General features: G+C 39.9%; 1 protein-coding gene across 1 annotated transcript; it reads left to right on the top strand.

Annotated features, from left to right (window-relative positions):
- Positions 1 to 1,162: 1,162 nt before the first annotated feature.
- Positions 1,163 to 15,416, top strand: LOC144957499 (uncharacterized). The gene is made up of 5 exons (XM_078888825.1): positions 1,163 to 1,437; positions 4,583 to 9,980; positions 10,850 to 10,969; positions 11,640 to 11,716; positions 13,020 to 15,416. Exons 2-5 carry the CDS (start codon positions 4,622 to 4,624, stop codon positions 13,353 to 13,355), a joined length of 5,892 nt encoding a protein of 1,963 aa, XP_078744951.1. The 5' UTR covers positions 1,163 to 1,437; positions 4,583 to 4,621; the 3' UTR covers positions 13,356 to 15,416.
- Positions 15,417 to 16,570: the final 1,154 nt, after the last annotated feature.

Below are 16,570 nucleotides of genomic sequence, written 5' to 3'. Positions count from 1 at the left end.
CTATGAATTAGACTTTAAACATTTAAGCAGACACATTGTTTTGTATGCTGGTTCATTATCCGGCTGGTTGAGTATTTTATCTAAACGCACTGCGTCAATAATGCCAGAGAGTGAGAAAGAGACTTTTGTGAGAAGTTATCACCTGTCAGTTGATATAAAACAATATGGCATAAGACTTAGTGACGTCTACCTCATTCATCGTCTGAAGTTGCACCTGAGATTAATATAAAACGACATTAAACTTCGGGGCTTTTATAGATAGTATGCAGATGACGTCACTCAGGCCTTTGTTATTGTTTTTGCCATCCGCGTTTGTGAGTTGTTCTCACTAAACTGTATTAACCAGACTATAAAAGTTCATGGTTACACAGAGTTTGTGTGTTGGTCCGTTATACTTCCGGATGGCAATGCTGTGAACTCCTTCGCCAAGCGCATTCTATTCTATAATCGCAGACGAAGCGTATCCGCATGAAGCCACATCTTTTCACTCATAAGGTGTTATTAACTTTTGTTTTTGGTAATTTACTTAAATTTGGCACGAGTTTTCGCAGGTTCTGACTTCAATTAGGTGATTACGTCCCATTAATTTCTTTCTAACAAACGGGGAAAGTTACGAATCCTATCAATAGATAGTTCGAAGATGACGTCACTCTTGTATTTGTTACTTTTTTTGTCATCCGCGTTTATGAATAATGCTCACTGAACTGTATTAACCCTACTATAAACGTTCATGGATACACACAGTTTTGTGTCCGTTGTACTTCCGGATGGCAATGTTATGAGTATCTAAGCCAAGCGCATACTATCCATAAACGTTCATGGCTACACACAGTTTTGTGTACTGGTCGATTATACTTCAGGATAGCAATGTTATTAGCCAAGCGCATACTATCTATAAGTGATGTTTTCCGACTTGGCATTGCATTTATAGATAGTATGCAGATGACGTCACTCAGGCCTTTGTTATTGTTTTTGTCATCCGCGTTTGTGAGTTGTTCTCACTAAACTGTATTAACCAGACTATAAAAGTTCATGGTTACACAGAGTTTGTGTGTTGGTCCGTTATACTTCCGGATGGCAATGTTGTGAACTCCTTGGCCAAGCGCATTCTATCTATACAAGGATATCTCAAAGTTTCTTGTCTCGATATGACCATTGTGGTCTCGGGTAATACCTGTAGAACACATCTTCGAGATTTACTCATAAAATGACCACAAACATAAACAAAAGCCCAACACACAATCCAAAACAAACTCATAGAATTTCAACTACCTGATTACACTTCCATTTTATTTTTAACCTTTGTACAAAAAACACCTTCCTAAATTTTTATTGATCTGATGTTTCGTATTTAATTCATGCCTTTGATAATTTGTTCCAGACTTACTTGAAACCAGGATTTGTTGCAGATTTGGACATTCCTTACTGTTATCTGTGGTAAGTCAGTGAGTTTATTTGCTATTCCACTATATGTAATTATTGGAGGTATTCGTGTGGCGATGTGGTCTGGTGGTATGACGCTCGCTTTTGGATCGGAAGGTCCTGGGTTAGAGCCTCGATTGGCGCATAGTTGAGTCATTAGAGAATGCTCTTTACTCCGATTTTCTCACCGTAGTCGGGTGTAAAATGAGTACCTGATCGTTAACAACTTGGTCATTAACAGCGTTGTCTCTGAAAAAAATGTAAATGTCGCCTAAAAGACATGTCTCGTTCTAAAAGTGCTGCTGTTGGCAAGGGACCCGTTGTTAAGCGCTTTGAGCACGTTTAGTGGATATTGCGCTATATAAAAAAGCTCAAGCTCATTGCTGGAGGTTTTCATATTATGAAATCGATGCTATCTTTCAAAGGAGTTAGAGCATTGTTCATCGGCAGATATGTTTCAAAAGGGGAGTCTTTCCACAAGTTCCTGGCAGTGAAGGGCAAAGTCCCGTTGAAAAAAAAAATACAACCCCCCCCCCCTTCCCGCACCCCTATCCCCCATCCTTTATACTGATATAATTAATATACTAATAGATAAGAAAAAAGATAATAGATAAATTAAATATCAAAGTGAAGCCAGTGCTAGGAACCTGTGGATAAACAGCCTTAAACAGCATCTGAATTAAGACTGTGTTCTTCTTTCAAATTGAATCGATGTCCCTCTTGTGATCTGCTAGAGCCTTCAACAAATACACTATGCTATCATTTATTATTATTTTATCCCTAAGTAATTTGTTCGGTGTCAACCTGTCTTTACAATTATTTAATTTGACCATCATAAAACTCATTTATTCGAAGTGGAATTAAAACGAGATTCAAGTAAAAAAAATTTCCAACAGTTTTGTACGTTTTGAATTAGACGTCTATATGAAAAGTTGTTTGTTTTGTATAAGACTATGGAATTCAAAAATTAAAGATTGATTATCATATTTTGGGGAGGACTTTCGTAGTTTCACAGCACGGGTTAAGAGGGGATTTTCTTTTTTTATCAAGGGGGGGGGGGGGGAGTAGACTCACAGAACTCCCCTCCCCTTTTTTTTTATCGAGGGGGGGGGGTAGACTCACAGAACTCCCCTCCCCGTTTTTTATCATCGGGGGGGGGGGGGGGGGGGGGGAGACTCACAGAACTCCCCTCCCCGTTTTTTATCATCGGGGGGGGGGGGGGGGGGGGGGGTAGACTCACAGAACTCCCCTCACCTTTTTTTATCAATGGGGGGGGGGGGCACCCCGCGAACCCCCATTTAACCCTAATAATACTATAACCTGATGAAACATAATGTTTGCCATCACTTGCAATATCAAAACTGATGGGGAACACTGTAAATAATAATGGCGTCGGCAGGAGTCTAACGACAATCGACTTAGCAATTTTTTTTGTAATGAGAAATTAAACTTATCTTAAATAGTAATAGACATTGCAACTAATTGAAAGTCCATATTGGCTAAAAGATTAAGTAATACGATAAAAGTGACGTGAAACTACGGAAGTCCGCTCTCTCTCTCTCTCTCTCTCTCTCTCTCTCTCTCTCTCCCTCTCTCTCCCTCTCTCTCCCTCTCTCTCTCCCTCTCTCTCTCCCTCTCTCTCCCCCCCCCCTCTCTCTCCCTCTCTCTCCCTCCCTCTCTCCCCCTCTCTCCCTCTCTCTCTCTCTTTCTCTTTCTTTCTCTTTCTTTCTCTCTCTTTCTCTCTCTTTCTCTCTCTTTCTCTCTCTCTCTCTCTCTCTCTCTCTCTCTCTCTCTCTCATATTTTCGTCCCTTTTACATTACATTATAGATCTGGACAGAAACAACCACCACAGGGGAAATAATCATTATAAAATGTGAATTTTCATTTGTTGCGATTAGCTCCCTTTGCTATTTGTCGGCTTTCTCTCTCTTTACATTAAATTTTTTTTTTTTTTTTTTGGGGGGGGGGGGGTAAGAATATGTGATTCGCTCGAACCCAGGATCTTCCAATCCGAAGGCGAGTGTCATACCATTAGACCACATAGTAGCCGAATATATTCAATCGAGTGTAAATACTAACGGGGGCCCCGATGGCTCAGTTGGTAGAACAATCGCGTCACACTCAATGGGGCCAAGATCGATCGAGATTTTTTTCTGATCTTCCTGTCCATCCAGCAGTGATTGCTGAGCTGGGTCTGTTTGATCTGGCGGAAAGAACTTTTTGTCCCATCCAAGGGATAGCAAGAAATCGCTATTGACGTTTCACGCTATAGACACCGGGGTAAACCGGCTCCATGGGCTTTATGGCTTTGCATGACTTTTTAAAGACTAACATCTTCACTCATTCAATCACTGTCCATGCTCACTGCTGCTTCCTAAAATACACTTTATACCATTGTCAACTAATCGTGAGCGGATATGTGGGTTAATGGTACTACACTCGCCTTCGGATCGGTCCTGAGTTCGAGCCCCGCTCTGAGCGGCGAATTGTCGAGTCTTTTGAAAAAGGCTCTTTACTCACATTCTCTCACCGTACTCGGGTGTAAAATGAGTACCTGACCCTCGACAGCGTTGTCGTTGTCGGGAAAAATGTAATATTACCTAACAGGTGCATGTCTTGTAATATGTTAAGTCTTGCTGTTTAGCCCATGATCCCTTGTAAACCGCTTTAATCACTTTTGTGGCTATTGCGCCATATAAATGCTCACTTTTCCATGTCATGGGAATTATACGCTTTTCACGTTGGTTCATTCACATTGCTGGCCTAGAGCATGGATCCAAGTCTTTTTTTTTAATTTAATAAAAAAGTAAATTCCATTTATTCATCCCTAAAGGGGTCTATTCCAAGGGTAGAGTGGAATAACCCAGGCGTCAGCCGCAGTACAGCGCCGCAACGTGAGCTAAGGCTAGGTGACTTGCTCAAGGCCACACAACGCGGCGGGTAGTCTAACTCGGTACCTTTCGGGTACGAAGCAAAGACCGTACCGCTGAGCCACGCTGTCGCATTTCATACAGAGCAAGCCAACTGTCAGACACAATATTTTGTAGCAGCATTCTCACAGTATTATCCTCATTGCTAATGACCACTTTTAGTGGACGTTGTGCTATATAAAAAAGATCACTTTTAATCTTATTTTTTTATTTCCTTAAAATTTCACAGCGAGTAACAGGAGGAGCTATTTAAAATAGGACAAGAAAAATGAGTGCCGAGGGGGATTCATCTAAGACATCAATTGAAAACGTATCGGAACCCGATCCAGACGAGAGCGCCAATTCAGAGCCAACTACGTCCAGACCGACTGAGTCCGAGTCAAATTCAGGTGTGCAACAAAATAAGCACCACGAAGATCCTAATTCGAACACAGCCAGTAGAGATATGAAAATGGAACATAGTGCGAAAGCGGAAGAAGTAGAAAGTGAAAGTAATAGTGATATTGGTGGTGGTCGAGGTGTTGGCGATGGTCGTGCTGATGCTCCTGTAAAAAAAGTGGTCAGATTCGCAGATGAAGTTGAAACTGAAAGCGAAAGTGTTGGAGATTTGAAAGCCGGGAGTGGAGAAACTGTGAAATCTGGAGAAACAGAAAAAATAAAGAAACGAAAGCGGGATAAGACGAAAGAGGAAGAGGAGATTGATGCCTTGGTGAGGGACATCGAGGCTGCCACAGAGACGGATGCAAGTGCTGGCAAATCTTCCTCTAAGAACGCTGGGAAGGGCGCCAAAGTTGAGAAAAAAAGTTTACTGAAAAATACAGGTGGTGATAATGAGGAAGGTAAAGACATCGCGACCAACAAACGCAAGAAAAAGAACAAGAAAAAAGATAACAGAAGCAATAACCCAGTTGGTGATGGCCTTCCTATTCCTAAAGATCCTAAAGTGAAAGATACGAGAAATGAGGATGAGCAAAATAATACGATTAGAGAGAAGGTGCAAGATGTAGTTCATGGCAAAGGAGAAAATGGCGGACAATTGAAACGAGAAGCGGACGTTTCTCCGGATGCTGATGAATCCATACAACGGCCCCATTCTCCCAGCAAAAAACCGAAAACGAAGAAAAAGACACCTAATGAATCGGACTTGCAGCAAACTGAAAATAATCCTGATTATGAGATGCGTTCAGATAAAGTTGGTTGTAAGAAAGGTCAAAGTGCACGAAAAACAAAGCCAAAACGTTTCATTAAACCTGGTAAAAAATCTGCCCCAAAGGGAAAACAACCAATACACGATGACGATAGTGACACTGAAGTGAAAGCAGGAGCTCCAACGGAAAGTCAAACAAGAAAGCGGAGGAGGAGGGAGAGGAAGAAAAAGTTTGTCCCAGAGAAATCCAAGGAGGAAGAAAACATAGAAGTGTATGACGTTGACTTTTATGAAGAAGAGAAAAGGATAACCCAAGGCTTGATCCCCAATCGCAGGTCCCCATTAAAAGAATGCCAAAGACAGGAAGAATCTTTGAATGAAAACAAAGATAACCAACTAGCAATAAATAATGATGATGTCAAAAAGGATGGCCCAAATCCTGATCATTCAGAAAAGCCAATAGACTATCAAAGCACAAAAAGTGTAGAGATTGATCCAGACCCAGATAAACAAATTCCAGAGACAGCAAACAAAGAAATTGAAGAAAATAAACAAAAAACTGTCAAGCAGAAGATTGACCGACTAGAACTTATGTTCTCTCGTCTCAGCCCTCAACAAAACATTTTAAAAGCGATCAAAAGTGATAACACGAAATCAAATGAAAATGAGAATGAGGCAGCGACTACATCTTGTACAACACCTAGATCCGTTTCTAAATCTAACAAACCCGAGCTTGTCATTCAAGAGGGAGTCGGAATCACATCAGTAAACACCGTGCTCGGTGTTGAAAGCGGTACGCCAATCAATACAGAAACAACTACTTCACAGGAAACTGGAAATGCTAAACAAAATTCAGAAGAGTCGCAAGAAGCAGTGAGTGATTTTGCTTTCAATGCGGATGCTGTGCCGAGCGTTGTAGGCCGTGAACGTTACATTGCACCAAAGATTCCAACATTTCCTCTTGAGGCTCAAGGCTACGTCAATCGGAATAATCCTAACTGGGAGTGGATTATGCGACTTCAGAGATGCAATTACGGGATGATGGAAGACACAGACTGGGCCTTCATTTATCTGGACACTTCTGATGAAGAGAGTGAAGGATTTGATTTTGAGTACGAATTTGAAAGCTACGTCAAATTTGATCAAAGTGTTCGTAGGGAGGCAGAGGGTGCCGAAAGTGAGAATCGTGAAAGAAGTAGCTGTTGTCATGAGGAAAAGAATCCTTGCCCTTTGGTGAAAGAGAATGAAGAAAAGACTGTTTATCCTGAGTCTATACCCAAACAACAACCACCTGAATCCCCTCAACCGATTGCCCTGCCTGAAATTGGAACTTTTCTCAACAAACCGCCTGGTTATCAGACCTTACCGTTAGAAAATGTAAGCCAGCAACAAGTTTTTGAACTCGAGCCTTCACAGACAGAGCTTTCTGCTGCCGCTTGTCCAGAACCTTTTATGCTTGAAAATAATGAACAGACAGCCGTTCCCGAAAAAAGCGCTCAGAAAGATGAAACAATACACACCGTTGGTCCTAGAAATTTGGTTTGCCACCCGATATTTTCTTTAAACAATCCACATTTTGTAAATGGCGTGGAGGAAAGAATCGGAGGACATGAGGACGCCGCAGATGAGAATATGACAACACCTAAAATGGAGTCAGAGGAAGTAAAAACGGTCGAGTCTGAGAAACAAGATGACGGAGTTGAAAAGCAAAGCGATTCTAATGTTGAAAAAGTTGAGATTGGCAATAAAGATGAAGGCATTACGGAAAACATTGCAGTAGACATTATCTTGGAGGGAGAATTGCCAGAAAATGATGGGGATTGTATGGATGAGGACATACAAATGACAATAGAAGATTCAAAAATAAATGGAATATACCAGGATTGTTCAAATACCATTTCGTCAGCTGGAATAGACCAGGTTTGTTCAAGTACCATTACGTCAGATATTGGAACAGCAAATGACACAAATGCTGAAAAAGTGGTTAGTTTTGATGTTGCTATGGATTCTGTCTCAACGAATGAAGATTGTAGTGAGGAAAGGAGTGACAGTACATTGTCTGCCGAAGAAACAGTGTCCGAGGAAACTGTCGTTGACGAAAGTAGTCTCAGCCCCGATGATATGAGGATTATCGAACTTGAAATCAGTGATAGTGATGATCTCAGAAATGTTGAAAATGGAGATGGTCAAGTTGTTGAAAGTTTTATGGAAAGTGAATCAAATATAGAACATATTCCAGAAAAAGATTTTATTGATGACAAAAGTTACAAAAATATACAAGAGTCTGTCAGAGACGTTCAGAATGACCAATCTAAACGTGGTGATTCTGATTCCGAAAATAAAGAAAATGAGTTGAATTTAGCTCAATTTGATAATGAAAGGGCTGAAAAAGTTTCTCACGAAGACTTTGAAAATATTCGTCTAGAACAACCTAGAAGAAAGTCTTTGGAGTCTTTAAGAGCATGCAACTGTGATGGAAACGTTGAGCAATGCAAATGTGTCATTGGAGATTCCAAGCTAACTGATGGATTCGATTGCAAGGATATCACAAACGTGTTGAATAATATGCCAAAAACTATAGAGAAAGTGTTGGAAGGAATTGATTCGTTCCACGAAAAGCAAGCACAATTGGTGAAAGAAAAATTGAACAAAGTTTGCGAAAACGCTTTTATGGAATATGATGTGAGCACCGTTGATGTATCGATTGAGTTGTGTGATGATGATGATACAAAAGTTTCTCCCATTCACACAAATGAAGAGCTCGCCAGTGTAAAAAATAGTTTTTCTTCAACTCAAGAAGAATTTTTACAAACTGTCGTTGAGAAAGAAATGAAGACTGAAAATAAAATGACTGTTTCCAAAAATAATGAAAATGCTGAAATGAATAGTTTGGAAACCAAACATGAAAGTAAAGATTATAAAGAAATTGAAAGCAAAGTTGAGAAAGATGCAGCGGATGTAAATAGCAAAGATTTAAGACCTTCATCAAAACGAACCAAACTGAAAGAGACGAGAATGACAAAGGAAAGTACGATAAAAGAATGCGACGATATTCCATATCGTTTTGTCCATTCATCCATTCAAGGGAAAAGCTCAACAGGAAGTGCATTGGTCAAAGTGGAAAAAATAGCAGATTATGGGAGTACACAATTTATACCATTTTTTGTCCCCAGCTGCCTGGTTGCCGAAAAGCCAAGCCCAATTATAACTAGTTTAGAACATCTGAAAGCCATAGAAATTAATCAGATGATAGCGGACGAGCAAGCAAAGCGTCATCTCATTTGCATAATTAAACAGGAAGATCAATTCGTGGTTGATTCTAAGGATGGTAGTAAGCAAAAGCAGAACCAGACTAAAGATGAAGACGCGAAACTTACAGAGGCTGGAAAAGATGTTGATGAAAAGGGAGCGAAATCAAAGGATAAGAAAACAGAAAACGAAAAAGGAGCAAAACCGAAATATAAGAAAACCGATAATGTAAAGAGAGCAGAACCAAAAGATGAGAAAACCGAAAACGAAAAGGGAGCAAGGCCAAAAGATGAGAAAACCGAAAACGAAAAAGGGGCCAGGCCAAAAGATAAGAAAATCGATAATGAAAAAGGGGCCAGGCCAAAAGATAAGAAAATCGATAATGAAAAAGGGGCCAGGCCAAAAGAAAGAAGACCAGAAAATCATGACTCCTCCTCGTCGTCGTCATCTAAAGACAATAGGAAATCCAAGGGAAAGTCAAAGTCAACACAAGATGAAGATGCCGAAGACGCTGCCATAAGACAAGAGTTCAGAGACAGAGCAATGGAACTCCTCAGTGAGGAAGCTGCTAAGTCGAGAGATGACGTTGAAGTCACCATCAAGAAACGAGGGAAAGTCGTTGATTGCGTCATCAATTTGGAACCGGATAACGAAAAAACAGCCGAATATATATCATCAGATTCCGCTCCCACAAACCAGCAAGACGATTTCATTTTCAAAAAGCCTAAAGCCATTCCCAAAATATCCAAACGTTGTCGAAAACATTTGAGGAAACGCTACCAGCCACCTGAAAACCCGAACGAAGATCCGCAAGCGAAAGAGGCGAGACTTCGTCAAAAGGCGGAGATTTCGTCTCAATTCAGGAGAAAGTTATCCGAGCTGCAGGACCATCGGAAGAAGGGTAAAATAGAAAGACATGAGAGACCTAGACGCCATGCTAGTGATGACATTCAGGAATATTACACGAAAGACGAAATAACCCGCCGGATTCAACAAAGAATCGAAGAGCTGTCGTCCAGAGCTAAGGAGAACGATAAGGAGATCAAGCATATCCAGAGAGTTCTTGGGCGGAGCGATTTCCCCAGGGATGAGCGGGGCAACGTCATTCCACACTGTCTCCACTGTGGCCGAGTGAGAGATCGATTACGACTGTGTCCCCGGTGCGATACGGCCCGATACTGTAGTCAGAGATGTCTCGAAGCTAATCACCCGGAACACAGGGATAGATGTAGTAAGTATTAGTTTGAAGTCGTTAGTTTAACATGAGTATCAATATATTTTATTAATTCATTCATTCATTGATTAATTAATTCTTCCATTCATTCATTTATTAATTCATTGATTTTTGCATTCCCTCGCTCATGAATAGATCATCATATTCATTTTATCAATTCATTAATTAATTCAATTATCCATACATTTGTGATTTTCATATATCCTTCAATTAATTCGTGCATCCCATCAATCGTTAATTCCTAAATCGATTCATTTATTTATCTATCCATCTATCTGTTCATCCATCCATCCATTTCATTCATTCATCCATCAATTCATTTACTTTTCAATTTTCCCATTTATTCATTCATCAGTTGATGGATTGATTCGTGTATTTATACTTTTCTACGTCTCTTTCTTTAGTACTGATTAATGATAGACAAAATGGGTCCCGATATCTCAGTTGGTAGAGCACTCGCTTTACACACAAAGGGACCAATATTGAACCCAGGTGCAGTCGAGACATTTTTCCGACCATCCGCCCCCCCCCCCACCCCCTTGTCCAATCATCAGGAAATGGGTAGTTGACTTTGTTAGATCTGGCGGAAAGTACTTTGCGATAGACTAGCGTCCTATCCAAAGGAAAGCAACAGTTGCTATTGTCAGTTTCACGCTATAGAAACGAGGATAAACTCCGGCTCCGTGGGCCCAATGGCTCTGAATCACTACTTTCCACTTAATTACAAGTTCGATAATGAAATTTAGTTAATTGCCAACAAATGAATTCTACATATTATAGATAATGTTATAGCAGTAGATAAAAGAATAACATATTTTACTTGGGATAATTCTATTTCTAATGGGTTTTTTATCTGCTCTCTCCAGTACGACTCCATCAATGGAATCAGACCCAGGTTCAGATCCCTCAATTCATGCAGACCATCATGGCCAGGTGCCTCATGAAGCTGGTCAGAAGGGTCAAGTTTGTCCCTGACCCTTGGATGGGTGAGTGGTTAGAAATTAACATTTAAAAAAAAATAAAATTCCCTTTACTCATCCCATAGGTGGGGAGAGGGCATTTTTATCGAGGGTCTAATCCAAGGGAAGACTTAACTCACCGAGGCGTCAGCCGCAGTGCAACGCCGCAAATTGAGCTGGGGCGACACAGCGCAGCGGTGTGTGATCAAACTCGAGCCGTGCTGTGCGCATGGAGTCTTTGCTCACATTTTCTCACCGTATTCAGGTGTAAAATGAGTATCTGACCGTTAACAGCGTTGTCTCTGTTTGAAAAAAAAATGGAACATTGCCTCCATGTTACGTGTTGCTTGACCCTTTTTAAAGCACTTTGAGCACATTTAGTGGACATTGCGCTATGTAAAATTTAAAGTATTTTTTTTATTGTCAACATCATCATCATCATCATCATCATCATCATCATCATCATCATCATCATCATCATCATCATCATCATCATTATCATCATCATCATTTCATCATCATTATCATCATCATCACCTCTCTCTCTCTCTCTCTCTCTCTCTCTCCCTCCCTCTCTCTCTCTCTCTCTCTCTCCCTCTCCCTCTCTCTCTCTCTTTTCCCCTACCTTCCCCACCCCCAGCATCTACCCCTTGAAATACCCCTTACGATTCCCATTCTACTTCCCACCATTCTCCAGAGGGTTGTGGTAGAGCCATTATTACCAAGGTCAACCGCCATTTCGAATTCTTCGGCAATGTAGCAGCTAAGTGTGAGGTATGCTTTGGTTTTCTTGATTTTTCTCTTTTCTCCTTTTTTCAAGTTAAAAAAATTAATCCTTTTTTAATCTTAATTTTTCTCTGTTTTTTTTTTTAAATATAAAGTTGTGTTTCATGAAACCGACTAAAGATTTTACTATTATGGCATAGACATCTAGTTTTAAAAATAAATCCTGGGTGGGGTTCCTGACCTCCCATAGTGGGCAGGGGGGTACATACTGTGTCTTCTATCCCCTTATATCTGTTTTCCAACATGCTTTCTGTCTTTGTCTTGGAATAAGATTACTTGGTTTTGTCCTGGCCCTGGTTGGAGTCCTAGCTGGGAGGGAAACAGTCAAATGCTTGGTTATTGTTTTGGGAGATGATATATTTTCTTTGTAAATCATCTCTCTGTTACGTATTATTATGTTATTTTGGATGTATAATGTAAGCATTTGAGTGTGTTCCTCTTTGTTGGATTTTGCGTTTGTGTCCGGATGAGACTTATAGGTGATCTCAAACTAAGTAAATTGGTGGTAGGCTCTTGCAATCTACAACTTATCCCTAGTTGTTCCCAATTCCCTTTTGTTTTTTCTTGGGTCCTTTAATTATAATTCTAGAACTTTTTACTATCCCATTTTCTTCCTTTTTACAGGCGCTGATATGACCTTAATGTGTTGCAAGCGCCGTAAAACCCATAAAAACCAAACAAAATAAATAAATAAATCAACCCAAAACAAACACATGTTTAAAATTTTGGTGAGCAAATTTGCTTCAAATATCGATCGACCGTTTGAAATGACCCTGACCTTGCCAAAAACTCTCAAACCTGGAATTTTGCAAAGTATCTTAATGTTTCTTGATTGTCTCGAAGTCCAGAGCCGGGGGAGTAGGCCAAGCATTTCACTGTGACCTGGAGTCCCAGGTTTGAGCTCCACTTGAGGCACTTTCTTTTGTTTTCTTCTTTTAGCAAGACTAGTAACACCCGCATTTGCCCACTTTCGACAAAAGGGCGATTCCTGTTGATATCAGAAGTTCGTTTCATGATATATATATATATATATATATATATATATATATATATATATATATATATATATATATATATTCCTTCATGGAATGCCTGGGTGACAGCATCCCACGATGCCTTGAGGAAGGGCAACATTTCTCATTTTCTTCCTTTTTTTTACTGGGGCTGCAAAGACCTAAAATTGTCGCAAGCGCGATGAAACAAAAAAACTTTAGACCATACATACTAATGATATAATTCCTCTATTTTCCATCATTCTAATTTTGTATGCTTATCTCCCCTTCCCCTCCAGGACATGGCTGGCGACGCATCCCTGGTTGTTTTCATGACCCCGAGCGTCGACTACTACCAGCAGGGACCTTCGCCTCCAAGAGCCCGGAAATCGAAGATCACCCTGCCCCACACAGCGACCCCCATTGACATCAGACGGCTGCTACAACGGAACATGTTCCTTCTGATCCTGGGAGCTGTCTGGCACAGGTACTCCGACCAATCCGTGGGAATTCCAATCACACACATGGCCCAGGTCTATTTCATTGACACTTTCTGCGAGACGAAGTTGAGGGACCTCGCGACGGAAGAGGAAGAGGAAGAGGAAGAAAGTGAAATTGCAGAGACGGAAGTTTGATATGCAAACTTTTGCTTTGTTAGGCTCTGTTTCAAGAAGATTAGTTGTATATTTTTTATGTATATTTTCATGCGTAGCGAGTTAAAACTGATTAGGTTACGTAAATGACATTTTTATATATGACATACGTGCCGTTATATAATATAAATATAATATAATATATGATATAATATATGAAAATGTGTCTTTCAAATACGGCTTAGTCGATTTTATAACCTTCGGAGAAAACTTTCATTTTTTGTCATCTTATTTAGCAACTTAGAGGAAAATATTTAATTTGTCTTGTTTGCCTAATAGAAAAATACCGTGAGTTTTCTCTGGTTATTCTAAGGTAGTGCCCAAAAGATTGCTTGTGGATGTGACTTAGCAGGTTTGGTGAGCAGGGAGGTCACCTACTGTGTCTTCTAATCTCCCTTGTTCTATTTTCCAACTTCATTTCTGTCTTTGTCTTGGAATGAGATTACTTGGTTGTGTCCTGGGCCTGGCCCGATACTCTGGCTGGGAGAGGAACGGTCAAATGTAGAGTTAGTTTTGGGAGATGACATTCTTTTTCCTTGTAAATCATCTCTCTGTTATGCATTGCATTATTTTTTTATTCTTTTACTTTTATAATGATTTGTAAAACTTTTGAGTGCGTTTCCATTAGTGGGGACCTGTGCTTGTGTCTGGATGAGACTTTCAGGTGTTCTCAAGCTCAGTGCACTAATAATGTGGAATCCACACCCGTTACCTATTTGAATTCTCCCCTTTGTTTTACTTTTTCTCGTGTACTTTCAATTGTAAATCTATGATTTTTTGACTACCCTCTTCCTTTTTACTGGCTCTGAAAGGACCTAAATGTATTACAAGCGTCGTAAAACTCTTAAGAATGGAACGAGCAAAAACTTAGCGGGTTGTGAAAGTTGTTCTGAAGTGTCCAATAGATTGGTTGACATTGATAACTAATTTCTTTCTGCATATGACCTGGCCGTCACCATTTCATGTTAGTCAAATGGTAAGAGGGCTAAAATTTATCGTTTATCAAGAATATTGAACAGTAAAAGATGTTATAATTCGCGTTTTAGTTACTTACTTATTTACTGACCGACTTATCCGAAACAGCGACCAGCTGAGCTCTAGCCCTTCGGTCTTGTGCCATGACGTAGACGTTAGACGTCTTTTGTAGTTGTTCTATGTGACAATACAGTGTGTAACTGATGCTTGGATTTGGTGGGAGGAATGTGCATCTCAGGTCTTGTGTTTTAGTTAAAATAGAGAATGGTAAAATTATGATTGTTGTCTTACGTCAATATTATTGATGCTGTTCTTGTTATTGATTTTGTTATTGTAATTCTTAGGCTGATATACGTCAAACACTGCTGGTTATTTCCACTTATGCATCATGTTGTAATAAAGATAATATTTGGCTGGGCAGGAGGCCACTTACTGAGTATTAAATCCCCCTATTTATTTGTAGCTTTCTGTCTTAGATTACTTGGTTCTGTCCCGGCCCTTGTCGGAGTCCTCGGCTAGGTGGGGAACAGTCAAAAGCTTAGTGTTAGTTTTGGGAGGTGGTGACAATGCACCAATCACTGTTGCCAGATACATTATGTTACAACCTCTGTGTCATTTTATAATTAAAATGCTATGAATTGAAAAAAAAACAAAACATTATTATTATGAATAGACGAAGCTTAACCCTCTCCATACCAACTATAGGACAAGCGTCTCACTCGTTACGATACAACCAACATTTTTCTTATTCAAATTTCTTTTGTACATCATAAAATTTAAAGAAAAAGAACAGCGTGTTGTAGAGCATGTTTTGCTAAATAAATTATGTATGGCAAGAACTTACTACTATTATATTAGAGTGATAAAAAAATATATTTTTTGTTAGTTGGATGTGAAGTTTTGGGGAAAATCCTGAAAATGGCTGGTAAGGAGAGTGTTAATATAGTTTACTCCTGTTGACGTCCAAACACTGTAGATCGATAATATTTTTATTTGTAAATTTGTCTTATTCATTTAGACTAATTTATTAATTTATTGTAAAAAATAAAACTTGTTTCTGAATTTTTAGACTGTTGTTTTCTTTCAATGTTTTAACACTGTGCAAGGGAATGGGAAGGGAAGATCCGATGGCTCAGTTTGTAGAGCACTCGCGTCACACACTGAAGGACGTGATTGATTCTCGGGGTAATTGAAATCCCCCCCCCCCCCACCTCTGTTAACCCAGCAGTGATTTGGTAGCTGTGTATATTAGATCTGGCGGAAAGTACTTTGCGATAGACCAGCCTCCTATCTAAAGGGTAGCAACTAATTGCTATTGTCCGTTTCAAGCTATTGAAACCGGGATAACTGGGTGGGGTTCCTGACCTCCCATAGTGGGAAGGGAAGTACTTGCTGTGTCTTCTATCCCCTATATCTGTTTTCCAACTTGCTTTCTGTCTTTGTCTTGGAATGAGATTACTTGGTTTTATCCTGGCCCTGGCCTGAGTATCGGGTGGGAGGGAAACAGCCAAATGCATAATTATTGTTTTGGGAGATGATATTGTTTTCCTTGTAAATCATCTCTCTGTTATGTATTATTATATTTGTTATTTTGAATGTATAATATGGGCATTTGAGTGTATTCCTCTTTGTTGGATTTTGTGCTTGTGTACTGATGAGACTTATAGGTGATCTCAAACTAAGTACATTGATGGTTTGCTCTTGGAATCTGCATCTGATCCCTATTTGTTCCCAGTTCCCCTTTGTCTTCCTTTCTCTTGGGAGCTTTAATTGTAATTCTAGAACTTTTTACTATCCCATTTTCTTCCTTTTTACTGGCGCTGATATGACCTAAATGTGTTGCAAGCGCCGTAAAACCCTTAAAAACAAAAAAAAAAAAACCGGGATAAACACCCGACTCTATGGGTGTAATGGCTCCAAAGGACTACAAAGTATGGATTGGATGGAATCCACTCTGGGTTGAGAAAAAAAGAAACCAACAAACCCCCTAATCTGGCAGTCTCTTTCTTGCAGCTGTGTGACCTTGAGGTATGACATTCGTCGTCAGAACTATTGGGTTTCGGGTTTGAGTCCGGCTGTCGGCGACACACTGTTGATTCCTTGGGCAAGATTCTTTAATCATACTACATATATGGACTCGGGTTTAAAATGTACCAGGAGGCTGGTTGTGATCTTTTAACCTCCTAAGGTGGGCAGGAGGTCACTTCCTGTGTCTTCTTACT

The sequence above is a fragment of the Berghia stephanieae genome, chromosome 12, assembly GCF_034508935.2.
Source record: "Berghia stephanieae isolate SIO BIC M18660-M18661 chromosome 12, UCSD_Bste_1.3, whole genome shotgun sequence".
NCBI lineage: Eukaryota > Metazoa > Mollusca > Gastropoda > Nudibranchia > Aeolidiidae > Berghia > Berghia stephanieae.
This window is presented reverse-complemented; position numbering and strand designations above follow the sequence as displayed.